This window comes from Gracilinanus agilis, chromosome 2, assembly GCF_016433145.1.
Source record: "Gracilinanus agilis isolate LMUSP501 chromosome 2, AgileGrace, whole genome shotgun sequence".
In the NCBI taxonomy this organism is placed as follows: domain Eukaryota; kingdom Metazoa; phylum Chordata; class Mammalia; order Didelphimorphia; family Didelphidae; genus Gracilinanus; species Gracilinanus agilis.
Genome location: NC_058131.1, coordinates 313,596,361 through 313,612,137, shown reverse-complemented (window position 1 = coordinate 313,612,137; position 15,777 = coordinate 313,596,361). Strand labels below are relative to the sequence as shown.

The 15,777-nt window shown below is 37.6% G+C and overlaps 2 protein-coding genes across 2 annotated transcripts in view; one reads left to right on the top strand and one right to left on the bottom strand.

The window, feature by feature from the left end:
* LOC123233687 (zinc finger protein 850-like) overlaps nucleotides 1-15,777 on the bottom strand; it is a 312,250-nt gene that overhangs the window by 287,579 nt on the left and 8,894 nt on the right. The window lies entirely within an intron of this gene.
* On the top strand, nucleotides 1,151-2,098 carry LOC123236590 (olfactory receptor 10A5-like). The gene has a single exon (XM_044662983.1). It carries the CDS (start codon nucleotides 1,151-1,153, stop codon nucleotides 2,096-2,098), a length of 948 nt encoding a protein of 315 aa, XP_044518918.1.

The window sequence follows — 15,777 nt, the reverse complement described above, 5'->3', positions numbered from 1 at the left end:
AAGGTGGGATATATATGATTTAACCACTTTAAAACTATTCCCATGGCTATTAAGAAGGTATTCTTTTTTTATTAAAATATTATCTCCATGCATTTATAATTTTCTTTTTAAAGTAAATGAATTTAAAAAAAGCAAATGTAAAAAAATCCCAGAATTCTTTACTAGGTTTTTCTTATTTAAGATCATTTGTATTATTATTGATTATCCATTAGTCTTTTTTTCATTTCTTCTAAATCAAGAGTATATTTGAGGGTTAGCTAGATGGCTCAGTGGATTGAGAACCAGGCCCAGAGATGGGAGGTCCTGGGTTTAGATCTGGCTTCAGATACTTTCTAGCTGAGCAAGTCACTTAACCCATATTCTAGCCCTTACCACTATTCTGTCTTGGAACTGATAGTATGGATTCTAAGATAGAAGATAAAGATTTAAAAACAAAAGAAGAGTATATTTGATTCCTTTTTTCCATTGGTAAATAAATGTTTGTAGTTTAACACATTTATCTAATTATTTATAATAATTATTTAATAAATTCCATAAGAACAATGACACAGAGAGAAAAAAGCATATATGAGGTTAGATGTGTATATATGTGAGGGAAGAGATTGATGTGGTTTGTGAGAGAATGACATGCTGATATTCAACAAGCAATCAATCAAGCTTCTATGTGCCAGGAACTGTGTCAGGCACTGGGAATAAAATGACAAAATCAAAACAGACTTTACCTTCGAGGAGCTTATATTTCAAGATGGGAGATAATATGCAAATATAAGTAAATTCAAAACCCATTTTGCACTAGGTAACCTGGCATAGAAGGCACCATCAGCTGGGTAAATACACTAATACCCCCAGACTATGGGGGTATTACATCTGACAATACATCTGACCCAGAATGTCAATTCTTACCTGTTTATATTTATAGGAAGAGGTCTATACCAGTTATAAGACTGACCCACATCTTCTTTCTCCAAGCACAAGTTCTGAATTGTATCCTTAGGATGCTATATTGGGAGCCCCTTCTACCAAGATTTTTTTTTTTTGGTCTATGTCTCCACTTTGGGTAAAAAGAAATCTAAATTAAGAAATTAGAATCTGGCTTTCCTAGTAAAAAACATCTTTCTGTTTCTGCAGCTGGGGACCAATTTCTGTGCTCATGGCTGCAGAAAATTGGACAACAGTGAGTGAGTTTGTCCTTCTTAGCTTCTCTGCCCTGCAACCCAAGGTTCAGGCCTTGCTCTTTCTGCTTTTTCTGACCATTGAACTAGTCACCTTGATGGGTAATGCCCTTATCATCCTGGTCACTACAGTTGACTCTGGCCTACACAGTCCAATGTACTTCTTCCTCAGAAACCTGTCTTTCCTGGAGATTGGCTTCAACCTGGTCATCGTTCCCAAAATGCTGGGAACCCTGCTTGCCCATGATACAAACATCTCTTTCCTCAACTGTGCCATTCAGATGTATTTCTTCTTCTTCTTTGGGGCTTCAGAGTGCTTTCTTCTGGCAACCATGGCATATGACCGTTATGTAGCCATCTGTGACCCCCTACGCTATCCAGTCATCATGAGTCACAAGGCTTGTGTACAGCTGGCTGCTGCTTCATGGCTATCAGGCCTTCCTGTGGCCACAGTACAGACTACATGGCTCTTCAGTTTCCCATTCTGTGGCTCCAACCAGGTGAACCACTTTTTCTGTGATAGCCCACCTGTTCTGAAGTTGGTCTGTGCAGATACAGCACTATTTGAGATCTATGCCATCGTGGGAACTATTCTGGTTGTCATGGCCCCATGCCTACTGATCTTGGGCTCTTATGTTTGCATTGGTTCCACCATCATCAAAATGCCTTCAGCTGAGGGAAAACGCAAGGCCTTTTCCACATGCTCCTCCCACCTCCTTGTTGTCTCCCTTTTCTATGGGTCTGCAAGCCTTACTTATTTCCGACCCAAGTCCAATAACTCCCCAGAGAGTAAGAAGTTGCTATCATTGTCCTACACAGTGGTAACTCCAATGTTGAACCCTATTATTTATAGCCTAAGGAATAAAGAGGTGAAGACCACACTCTATCATATTCTCCACAGAGTCCTAGGATCCCCCAAATTTTAAATTAAAGTTCCAAAAGTTATTTTACCTTTGCTATTATAATCACAAGATCATAGAGTAAAACTGGAAAGGACCTTTAGAGGTCTAGTTGAGAGGGTATGAAAATTTGATGAAAGGAGAATAATTCTGGCTTTGAGGATTTCTTTACATTCTGCTCCACTTAGTGGGAGGACCAAGAAAAACAAATACTTCTGAGAACTCTTTGCAACATATACAGAGGACAGAAGAGGACAAAGGGGTGAATGAATGATCAGGAGGGGATTCTTCCAAGCGGCCAAGGGGTTGAAGTGAGACTAACTTTTCCCTGATGTCTTGGATCCATAGGACTTAATACTGCCATTGAAATTATGTTACAAGTCTTTCCATATCATATTTCTACATTTGCCAATGACATGCATTATAGATATGTAATATGAACTTCTGGAAGTGGAAGGACAACTAGACACCCTCAAGTTTAAGTTATTATTCCTGCTGCCTCTAGAGAAGATTGTCCATCTGTAGCAGAGACAGACAATTCCATTCTAATTCCATTTAACAAACATTTAAGCCCTTGCTAAGCAATGGAAATATAAAACAAAATATTCCCTGCCCTTAAGGAATCTACATTTCACTGGGAGTATAGAATGGAATGAAGAATAACTTAGTGTTTACTATGTGCTAATACTAGGCTAAAGGGATACAAGTAGAAAAGTGATTCCTTGTTCCAAAGAAGCTCATGCTCTAATTGAGGGGAGACAACATATAAAGCAAATTGACAGGCTAGGTTTTGGAAGAGAAAGCATCAGAGAAAATGGAAAGGTCCCAAGGACTTTGGGAAGTACTGACAGGACAGATAGTCCTTGATCAAGAGGGTAGTGAATATAAGGATCAAAGTGTAATAGAATTTTGGGATACTGGGTTGAAGAGGGGCTTTCAGAATTTTAGCTGAGAATGAATGTCTAGCACTTTGTGGAAACTGAGTAATGGGGTAAAGGGGTCAGGTTGGGGAAAGGAAAGGTCCATGGTTTTTTATACTGGCAACCAGTGGTAATGATCCCCAACATTCCCTTGCATCCCTAGCACTTAGCACACTGCTAGACACATCGTAAGCTCATAATAAATTATTTTCCATTCCATTCAATGCCTAGCCCCACCACCCCAGAAGAATTTAAAAATTGTTGAAGGCAGGGACTGTATTTTTTGCCTTTTTATTTACATTCCCTAGCAAGGGATTTAATATTTGTTGAATTTGTCTGTCTCTGCCACAGAAGAGTGCCATCTGCCATCACCTGGGAGGCTGCTAATTGTATTTTTACAGAAAAGTAAATTCAATACAATGAGGAGAGAACTCTGGGTGAAATCCACTCCATGGTCTAAGAAAGATAAGATCAACTTAGAAGGAAGGTAATTATCCTAAGAGGCAGAGGTGAGAAAAGAGTGAACTCCAGGCAAAAAAGCTAACTTATGCAAAAGCACAGAGGTGAAAGGGAGTACCAAGATTGAGGGATAGTTTATAGGTCAGTTTGGCTGGAACACAGAAAGAATGAAAGAAAGGAACTAATGAAGGCAAATTCTTCTTATTCCTTGGCATATACTTTACTTTAATGTCCAAGAATCAATATTGCCTTTTTGCTATCTTTTTTTTTAAGTGTAGTTAGAGAAAAATAAAGTCTCCAACTTCAATATAACAAATCCAATATTCTTCACTGAATAATTTCCTAGGACTTCTATTTCTGATGATGACAGATCTCTACTCTCCTTAGATCCTGTTTTCCAATTCTCACATTCTATAGATTTTTTCTTCCTAAATAATGCAGTGCAAATAAATAGCAATGGCACTTCAAATTAAGATGAGGTGGAGAAGAGCTGCTAGATTTCATCAAATAAAAACTGGAAAATTCATGCTAAAGGCAACACTTTACTTGTACTTAAGGACAGGTTTTTAAGATATATCAAAGAGCAAAAAATTCCAAAAGAGAATAAATAAAAAAATTTAAAAGAAGACATTAGTTACCACTAACACATGTGCCTTTTTTTCTCATATCTATAAAATCTTTATGAGAATTACCTATTAATATAACAAGAATATATTTGATGAAAATATGAAAAACAGAAAGAATTGGTTGATAGCCTTCCATAATATACTATTTCCTATTTAAATATTTATTTTTTAACATTTAAACATTCTTATAAAATTTTTATTTTCAGATTCTCTCCCTTGCCCATTGAGAAGGCAAACAATATTATATCAATTATATCTGTGAAATCATGCAAAATATATTTCCATTATTAACCGTGTCACAAAAAAGCAAAAAAAAGTGAGAAAATTATACTTCAATTTACAAAGTTTATTAATTCTCTGGAGGTGGATATTATTTGTAAATCATGAGTCCTTTAGAATTATCTTAGATCACTGTAGTAATCAGAGTAGCTAAGCCTTTCATAGTTGATCATAATTATTACAACAGTGCTGTACTGTGCACAATGATCTACTTCTATTCACTTCAGTTCAGAACATATAAGTTTTGCCATGTTTTTTCCTGAAACCACATTTCTTAGAGCACAATAGTACTTCATAACAATCACATACCACACTTTGTTCAGTCATTCACCAGCTGATGAGCAACCCCCTCAGTTCCCAATCCTTTGCCACTACTAAAAGAGCTGATACAGATATTTTTATACATATTGTACATAGATTTTGTATATATCATTCTTTTCTAATGGTACTGCTGTAACAAAGAATATGCACAGTTATATAGTCCTTTGAGTATAGTTCCAGATTGTTCTCCAGGATGGTTCAATTAGCTCACTACTTTACTGGATATTCATCAGTGTACTTGTTTTTCCCTCATCAACCCTCCAACATTTGTCATTTTTGATAGATAAGGTGGTTCCTTCAGACATATTTTAATTTCTCTTTCTCTAATTAATGACTTAGAGAATTTTTTATATGATCATAGCTTTGATTTCTTTTTCTGAAAGCGGCCTGTTTTTATCTTTTCATCATTTGTCAATTGGGAAATGACTCCTATTTTTATAAATTTGACTCAGTTCCTTATATATTTGAGAAATGGGGCCTTTAGCAAAGAAATATGCTATAAACTTTTTTTTTTAATATTTTTAAACCCTTAACTTCTGTGTATTAGTTCCTTGGTGGAAGAGTGGTAAGGGTAGGCAATGGGGGTCAAGTGACTTGCCCAGGGTCACACAGCTGGGAAGTGTCTGAGGCCATGCTATAAACTTTTAAAAAATATTATTTCATGGGGGCAACTGGGTAGCTCAGTGGAGTGAGAGTCAGGCCTAGAGACAGGAGGTCCTAGGTTCAAACCCGGCCTCAGCCACTTCCCAGCTGTGTGACCCTGGGCAAGTCACTTGACCCCCATTGCCCACCCTTACCAATCTTCCACCTATGAGACAATACACCGAAGTACAAGGGTTAAAAAAAAAAAGATTAAAAAAATAAAAAAAAATATTTCATTGTCCACAGTACCTTTCAAAAAAATGTAGTTCCCTTGATTACCTCTTTCAATTAGATCTAATTTTTGCCTATGTTTTGTCTGAGATCATGATTGCCTCATCTGCCTTCTCCACTTCAGCTAAAGCATTAGATTTTGATCCAGCTCTTCATTTCAACTCCCTTTCTGTCTCAAGTGTGTCTTTTAAACATATCATATTGTTGGATTCTGGTTTCCAATCCATTCTGCTCTCTACTTCCATTCTGTGGGTTAACTCATTATATTCACATTCAGTTGTGATCTGTATTGTGTGTTTCTCTTCATCCCTTTTCCCTCTACTTATCCTTCTCTATTTTTATCCCGTCCTTCCTCAGAAATGTTTTGCTTCTTTCCACTGCCTCCTTCAATCTGCTCTTTCCATATTCTCTCTCTTTCCTCCCTATATCTCTTATACCTTTTCTCTCTTATTTCCCTATTAGGTAAGATAGATTTCTATACCCATATGAATGAATATACAGTAATCCCTCACCTGTCACCAGTAGTTATGTCCCAGAGTCTCCTGTGATAGGAGAAAATCCCCAAAGTAGCAGGAGAGCAAGCAGATTGATGCTACCATCACTGAGCCAATCAGTGCCCAGGATACAGAATACAGCGTTATGGCCGGTTGCCTTTGTGCAAGTGGTAGTGGCATACTGAATTTCCATTGTGCACAGTAAGGTATTCACTCATAAAATCCTGTGATATCGCAAAAATCCGTGATATAGAATTAGACATATTAAAAAAACAAAACTCGTGTGTGTGTGTGTGTGTGTGTGTGTGTGTGTGTGTATTTCCCTTTTTGAACTCATTCTTTTGAGAGTAAGGTTTAAGCAATTTCTATTTTACCTTCTGAATCTAAGATATCACAGCCAATTTTCCTTTATAGTTCTTTTTTCCCCCATTATAATATCTTGAAATATGATTTCTAAATTCTTTTTTTTTAACATGACTTTCAGTTAGTCCAATATTTCTTAAACTATTTCTCTTCAATCTATCTAGCTGTGGGAGGGCAGCTTGGTAGCTCATTGGATTGAGAACTAGGCCTAGAGACGGGAGGTCCTAGGTTCAAATCTGGCCTCAGACACTTCCTAGCTGTGTGACCCTGGGCAAGTCACTTAACCCCCATTGGCTAGACCTTACCACTCTTCTGCCTTGGAACCAATAAATAGTATTGATTTTAAGATGGAAGGTAAGGGTTTAAAAAAAAATCTATCTAGCTGTGCTAATGAGGGAACCTTAAGGTATCCAGATTCCTGATATGCAAATGAAGTAACCAGCTGGCCATCCTGATAGGCCCCAAACTGCATCTGTAGATTTCCTATAAAAGAATGTTCTGTAACTCAAATCAGACCTTGCTCTTTCAGCAAGCTCTTGCCTTTACTGAGAACCTTAAAGAGCTGTGGCTTGCTTGAGGGTTATTTAGCTGCTCCCATTTTCTTACTATGATATTTTAAATAAATACCCAGATTGCTGTGACACTCTTGGGGAAGGTTTGGTAGTTCACTATAACTTCAAAATATCTCACAGAGGCACGACATCCTGGATAAAAAGGAAGTTTTGGTCCAAAACCCTGAATATATCCTAACCTATTTTTGCATCTGTGTCATGCTTTAGAGTTTAGAGTCTAGAGAATGGAGGTCTCCAGGAGAGATATTAAGTAAAAATTAAAGTGGCAAACAAACATAATGACACCTTTGTCCTGACATTTGCTAGCCTTAAATTTTATGAGCCAATAAGCCCCTTATTCTAATTCTCAATGTTTGGATGAAATTAATATGTAGGTAATGGCCATTTATGTAAAGGAGTAGTCTCTGGGAAAATATCTTGAGGATTCCAGTCAAAGCTAATGATTAAAAATTTTGTAAAGTTAGCTATGGTGCGAGTCAATCCTACTCCCCACATATACATTTTTCTACCTTTTTAATACTCCAACAAATTATAATGCTCAAACATTCTAAAATGTAAATACTGAAATCAACACTTCCACCAATCACTTCTTTATAACCATTAGAAAATGAGGAAAACATGTCAAAGATCACTGTCATGTCAGAGATAGGACCTTTCCCATATGAGGAAAAAGGTGAGATCTATTTCTGAGTGGCTACTTGCCATGATCTAACATGCTCTACAGACCCAAAGTAAGATACAGATTTCCCAGAAATGCCTGCAACATCCTGCATTTCTAGCACCTGGTAAGCCTAAAATAACATCAATAAATTTTTCTAGGAACAATAGACTTTGTGTTTGAGCTTTCTTTTACTTTTCTGGGGTTCAGTGGCTCCCTCAGCCCTTCCTCAAATTCTCATCACTAATTTAGAGTAATTGATACTAAAATGGTGGGGAAAGTGGATAAAAGGGCTTCATAGATACTACTTCCCCCAAACACATGAACTATTAAACCAAATCAAGAAGTTTTGGGGCAAATCAAGTGGTATACCAGGTATAACTTGGATGTGTTGCCAACATTTACATATCCATCCAAAAAATTATATTCCTAAAAATTACTTTGAGTTTTCCTTTCTAGACACAAACTACTGCCACATATTCCAAAGACCTGGTATCTGAAAATAAGAGTGCATAGATGAGAAGGCAGCAAGAGTAGATAATGAGGGCTCTTTAATGTAAGAATTTTATTGACATTGGTAGGCTCATAAGCCAATTTCTAGCCTGATGAGTTTGTATGGGCAGAATTATTGACTGATTGGTTAAGGAGGAATACAGAAGCAGAGCATCATGGTTCTGTTTTCTGTTTTGATGCTAGATTGGATGGCAGAGTTAGAATGGTGAGACTATAAATTTAAAAGCCAGGCCAAGTTTGTCCCAGAGGTGTGCAGAACCCTTAGATCCAGAAACTCAAATGGGCAAGAAGGCCAAGTATTAGGAAGACAATCAGCCAAAGGAATCTGTGTGACATTTCTGCATGACATGTGAAAACCAAAATGCAAGGAATGCTGGGGACTTGATTGTTTAGTCAACAAACTAATTCTTCAGCACTTCAAGTTTTCAATTCTACCTATCAGCACTCTTCCCACCTACTGCTATTAACATGGTTATGTATGGCATGGCATCCATCAAACCTCCAGGCTTGGTTGCCATTTTGGGCCATGTACATATAGGAGGGTTCACCTACATGGTAGATGGAAGGGTCTCATCCTCATTATGATAATTATTGGCATTTACATACTACTTTCATATTTATAAATGCTTTGCATACATTATCTTATCTGATCTTTGTAACAACCCTGTGAGACAGATACCAAGATGTTATTCCAATTTTTTCCAATAGGGAAACTAAAGCTCTAATATGGTCCTTCAGATAAAATTGGACCTGTATATAGTATCTATATTGCTGTACATTGTAAAGTTGAAAAGACCGTGTACCCCTTTAAACTATATTACCCAAACTCCCTTTCACCATACCCATAATTCCTTAAGCCTTTTCCTATTGATTCTTGGTTTTCGTGGCCTGTATTGAAATGGGTTTTTTGATGTGGTTACAGGGCTTTTGGGTCCGGAGGTGGTGTGGTGAAGGGTGAGTTGGGACTCGTTCCCTGCATTTTAATTAATCCTTATAAATATAAAAAAAACCAAAAACAAAAACATTTTTTTCCCTTTTTTTGTTTTCTTCCCCCTTCTTCCTGCTGAGCTATAGTGGGTGTTTTTTCTGCCACTAGAGGGCAGCAACTAACTAACTAAATAAAGGCATTAATATTTTAATTTTAAAAATAATTTAAAAATTACGTATAAACAATTATAAACAAATTATAATATATAATATAAATGAATAAATTATAATTAATTTTTTCAAATAAAAACCATATTTGATAAAAAACAAACAAAAAAACAATATACAATATCCTTTAGCTTGCCCCTACCCCCAAATAAATAAACATATCAATATATACATTAAAACTTATTCTCTTTTCCACTTCCCTTTAATCTATCTTTTTGATCACAATGCTCAACAGTATAAATGCTACTCTATAAGAAACCACTGCAGTTTTTGCCCAATTAGGAACTTATAGAGTTCTAGATTACCTCTTTGATCCTTTGTGGCTTGTAGTTTTCTTTTTCCTCTGGACTCTAAGGTCACAACAAAGGAGAATTTGAGCCAACATACAAGTTCAGTTGAACCAGATTGTGCATCACTTACAAGGTCAAACGACAAAGGAGGATTCTCCCCAACACAAACCTGATTTTTGCAAACCTGTTTCCCCGGAAATAGAAATATCAGGCCCTCTACTATATCTCAGGTGCAGAAATTCCTCTCTTGCACTCTGAACCAGTTTGCTCATGCTCTGCAACTCCTGGCTAACATTACCTCCCCACAGTCACCTTCCCAGAAACCACAACCACTAAATGATTCCTGTGCAGGCCTTTTCCCCTTAAGGGAAGTGTCCACAATAGAACTTGATGGGGATGTGGTCACATTGAAACAGCACAAGCCTTTCATGAGCCAGGACATAAAGGATTTAAAAGAAAACTTCCCCTCTTATGAAGAAGAACCATTAACAGTAATTAAAAAAATGGATGATATTTTCTTTGACTATGACCCCTTTTATAAAGATGTAGAAAAATTGCTCCAGGCTTTCCTAACAGAACGTGAGAGGACTAAAATTATCTTTCATGTTAACAAAGCCCTTGGATGCAATGCAGTATGCTGGCCATCTGAAGATCCTAAATGGCAGTATAATGACCCCAAAGACTATTCAGACTTACATCTTGCTAGGGCTGCCATTCTCAAAGCAATGTGAGCATGCGCTGAGAAACCACAGGCCTGGACAAAATTTAAACGTATTACACAATCTGATGATGATACACCCTCCCAATTCATGGACAGGCTCATTGAACTGGGAAATAGATACATGGAACTTGACCTTTCTTTTGAAAAGAATGTAAGGCAAATAAAGGAACCATTTGTCAATAACTCTTGTAGAGAGATCCAAGATCACTTTAAAACAAATTGCCCTACATGGCCTGAAATGGACTTTGAAGAATTAAGGAGAACTGCTGTTTATATCTTTAACAACCATAAAGAGAAACAGGAAGCGAGTAATAGTTTATTGGACGTATTTCAAAAGAAACTAGACTCTTTAAGTGATAAAGTTGGAAAACAACTAAAAGAGTTTTCTACTCAACCAATGGCAATTGCCCCTCTCCAAGAATCTCTCAGCCCCTTATATACCACTTCTGTGGAAAAAGGGGTCACATAATGATGAACTGTAGGACTTGGAAACAAGAAATAACTCCAGAAATTACAACTTTAGAAATAATTACAATTATAGAAATAATGATTATGGAAATAATGATTTTAGAAATTGCAACTTTAGGACTAGTAACATTTAGGAATATGGATCAGGCAATTGATAACTCATACCAAATGACTCCGGAGCAGAATATCTTGAGTGGAACTCAGCCCCAAACCACCCAGAGTGTTACTGCCCCTCAAAGAGGAGCCCAAAGACCTACCCAAAGATTATGAAGGTGTATGGGGGGGGGGTTGAGGCACAGGAATCAAAGGATACAACCTTTGATTTTCCAGATCCTGATGCCTTACTACCCATTGTCCCCATCCACTGCCCCCCCCCACCCATACTGATGAGCCCTATGTAACATTAAAGGTTGGTAACACATATTATGACTATCTTTTGGATACTGGAGTTTCCAGATCTGTACTGAAGAGTACACCAGACCCATATTGCAATTCCATAGGATCAATAAGTGTAGTGGGGGTATCAGGGAAACCCCAAATGGTTCCAAAGCTCTCCTCTAGAACAGTGTCCATAGAACCCCTAAATGTGGAGCACTCCTTCCTATTGATGTCTGGCTCCCCTATAAATTTTCTGGGGAGAGATCTTTTATGCAAGCTTAGAGCCACAATAGATTGCTCTCCAGATGGCTCTATGTTACTGGAATTGCCTGAGGAAGCCTTAACTTTGCTCCCTGTGCTTCTTTCAGATAGTCATGAGATAAAGGAGTCTCCCACTTTTGAAATCCCAACAGATATACCTGAGTCTCTCTGGGCCACATCACCTTCTGATGTTGGCCTACTTAAATCAGTTGTCCCTGTCCAAATTAAAACAAAATCTAGCCCACCTTCCATTCCTCAGTATCCTCTCTTGAATGAAGCAATAGAGGGCATTACCCCAGGGATAAACTTACTAATTGACCAAGGCATCATAATTCCCTTTAATCTGAATATAATACGCCATTCCTGTCTGTTAAAAAGCCAAAATTGGGGCCCGATGGCAAGCATCTCTATTGATTTGTCCAGGATTTGAGGGCTGTGAACAATCACATTATAGACACCCTGTAGTTTCCAAAATAAATACTATCATTTTTTCTATTCCTAGCACAGCTATATACAGTAATAGATTTGTGCTCAGCCTTCTTTTCCATACCTATACATGAGGATTCCAGGCTTACCTTTGCTTTCACCTGGAAAGGTTCCCAATGGACATGGGCACGTTTGCCCCAATGGTATGTTGAAAGTCCGAGCCTTTTTGCACAGATTTTGAGCCAAGACAGAGATAATATAACATTCAAAAACAGCAAGTTAATTAAATATGTAGATGATTTACTCTTGGCCTCACCAGATGCCACAACATGTCAAGAAGATAGTAAACATCTTCTTTTAGAATTACATAAAAGAGGCCACAAGATCTCAAAAGGAAAGGTTCAGTGGTGTCTCCAAAAAGTGTAATATGTAGGCTTTATTTTAACTGCTGGGTCCTGTTTAATTTCTCCAAAATGTATTGAAATTATCCAAAACTTAAGTGATCCTACCACTAAAAAACAATTGAGGGCGATACTTGGAGCAACAGGATTTTGTTGGCAGTGGATCCCTTTCTATGGGGAAATCACTAAGCCCCTTGTAGCACTCACAAAAAACACGGTCCCTGAACCACTTAAATTGGGAAAGGAACACTGAACGGCTCTTTCCAATTTAAAACATGTTATCCTGGCTGCCCTTGCTCTAGGCATCCCAAATTATGACAAATCATTTACTTTATATGTCCATGAAAGGAAAGGGGTAGCTTCAGGTGTTCTAACTCAACTTTTGGGACCCGATCAATGCCCAGTAGCCTATTATTCAGCCCAGCTGGACCCAGTAGCTGCGGGAGCACCACCATGCCTTAGAGGAGTAGCTGCCACAGCTTTATTAGTTACTAAATCTGCTGATCTGGTATTAGGATGCCCTCTGACCATAATGTGCCCACATGAGGTAGAGGCATTGTTATTAAGACAAAGAACTCAGGCATTTACTGATCAAAGGATTACGAGATATGAGATAACCCTATTGAATAATGAACATATCACATTAAAATGCTGTGGAGCTCTTAATCCTGCAACCTTGCTCCCTGATTTGCCAATTTCTGGAGAACCTTTACATGATTGTACATCTTTAGTGTCCACTGTTGATAAACCTCATAATGATTTACTGGACACCACTTTGGAAAATCCGGATTTAATATTATTTACAGATAGTTCTTCTTTTATGAGAGATGGTGTGCACTATACAGGAGCTGCAGTAGTTACAGAATTGGATACTCTATGGTCAGCTTCTTTACCCTCACATGTAAGTGCACAAGGTGCAGAACTCACTGTCTTAAAATAGGTCTGTATCATTGCACAGAATAAAAGAGTCACAATTTACACAGACTCCCGTTATGCATTTGGCATATGTTATGCTGTTGGCATGTTATGGCTTCAAAAGGGGATTCTTAATATCAGCTGGAAAATGTATGGCCAATGCAAACCTTATCACTGAACTTCTTTCTACCATCCAGCTCCCTGAAGCCATAGCTGTTGTTCACTGCTCTGCACACACAGGTGGCACTGACCCTGCTCCAGGGGAAATGATCGAGCAGATGCTGCAGCCAAACTAGCAGCCTTAGAAGGACCCGAGTTAATTATGCCACTAACAGTTACTGATAATTTGGATCTATCTCTTTTCTATAATGACAAGGAAGTGGGAAAACGGAAGCAGAGATTTAAAGCAAAACAGGTAAATGGAGTATAGGTGTCATATGAAGGAAAGCCCCTGCTCCCTAGGGCTTTCTATAACCAAATTTGTCATTTCATCCATAAACGCGGTCATTTTGACACCCAAGGCATTGTAGACTCTGTTAAAAGGGTATGGATAGCATCTGGAATAACTACGATTTCCTCCAAAATATGTACAGCTTGTCCTACCTGCCAGGCCTTTAATCAGCACACTTTTTGAGGAAAAGCTTTTGGTGGACGTCCTCTAGCTTACACACCATTTGAACATTTGCAAATTGATTTTATCTCAATGCCAAAAGCTGGATATTATAAATTTTGTCTGGTCATAGTTGATCAACTGACCAGGTGGCCTGAAGCCTTTCCTACTTCTTAGGCCACAGCCGCTTTTGTTGCCAAAGTCCTTTTGAAAGAGATTATTCCTTGTTTTGGCCTGCCAGCATGTATTGATTCTGATAAAGGAACTCACTTTACTGACTCAGTCTTATCACAAATTTATTCATGATTGGGGATAACTCCTAAATTTCATACACTATATCATCCCCAGAGCTCGGGCCAAGTTGAAAGGATGAATAAAGAACTTAAAACTATGATTGGCAAATTATGCACAGAGACTCATTTAAAATGGCCTGAAATTCTACCTCTGGCCTTATTTTATCTCAGAAGCAGACCTAGAGGTGATTTACACATCTCACCATTTGAGATGCTGTTTGGACATCCATCTATTCAGGCACAACCATTTAACCCTGCCTATACTTCATTGTTAGGAGGAGATACAACCATTGCCACTTATATCAGACAATTACAAACAAAATTGCAAGAACTCCATGACTCTGGAGCTGCTGTTCAAGCAGGCCCCTTAGACTTCTTGCTTCATGATTTGAACCCAGGTGATAGTGTGTATATAAAGAATTTCAAACGTACTGGGTCGACTGAACCTGCTTATGATAGACCATTCCAGGTCCTATTAACTACATCAACAGCCATTAAAATTGGGGAAAGGGACTCATGGATTCATTGCAGTCATGTGAAATGAGTACCCGCTATTGATAATGAATAATTCTCTGTACTAATTACAACTGCCTGAACCTATTATATTTTGCAATTGATTGTATTTGACTATTGTGATAAGAATGCTCTATTCCTGGATTTTGCAATATTTTGTTGCACTCTATTTGATTGATCCTTATATTTGAACAATACATATACTGCCTCACAACAGAATATCTGTATTAGTGACCTATATTGTCCTGATGTGCCTTTCAAAGCATTTTGTCATTCCTTTTGTACTTTCTTGAATGTATTATTGCTTTATATGCCTCATTTGCACTCACATCACTTTATCTACCTCATTTGCACTCACACTGTGGACCATGGCAAGTTAAAGGGGGAATAAATCTTATTTTTGAAAATTAACCTCTATTCTTTACCTCTGTGATTGTGTAAACTACTTTTTTATATTTGTTTGTTTTTCTTCCTACATGTGTAATATAGTATTTGATTTTTTCTTTCTTTTCTCTCATTTTTTACATTGGAAATACGTCACCAGCATAAATAGACTTTTGACTGTTTTGATTTTTGCAATAAAAATAAGCTAAGATGTCCATTTGCCTAGCATATAAATTTATACCCAAAGAGGTTTGGACTATAGAAACCTGCCACTAGTTATTTATTATGAAACTTTTGCTCGATGACTATGTCTAATCCAAGGAGAATTGGACCACAAAGGAGCACAGAATTTTGACCTGCAAAGTGCCAAATGAGCACATAAAAGGAAAGAGACCAAACTAATCCTATAGGGATTGATGAAATTCTATGCAAAGACTTGATCCTGTGTGACACTTGAGGTTGCGACGCTTAGCATATGTTAAGACGTAGGATTTCCTTGTACCACACTCAATATCAAGTACTTGACATCGATTGTTCTGGCTCCATTATCTCTGGAAGTGAAGAAAAGGATTGCACCAGGAAATGCTATTTCCCATTTGTCTCGAGATGTAGTCTCCTTTTTCTATTTCTTTCATGATGTGACAACTTACTGTAGTCCAGGCTGCTAAATTGGGTTAGTGAGTGATTGTTGTTGCAAAGCTTATGGGTCATGGATTGCTACAGGAACCTGATTTGATTTATGATTTTTTTCTTTTTCTTTTTCCTATAATTTTTTCCTTTCACATTAAAAAAAATATCCTATATTTCCCCCAG

What these genes read in the sequence shown, in the direction of transcription:
- LOC123236590 (XM_044662983.1), top strand. Translation starts at nt 1,151, where the DNA reads ATGGCTGCAGAAAATTGGACAACAGTGAGTGAGTTTGTCCTTCTTAGC.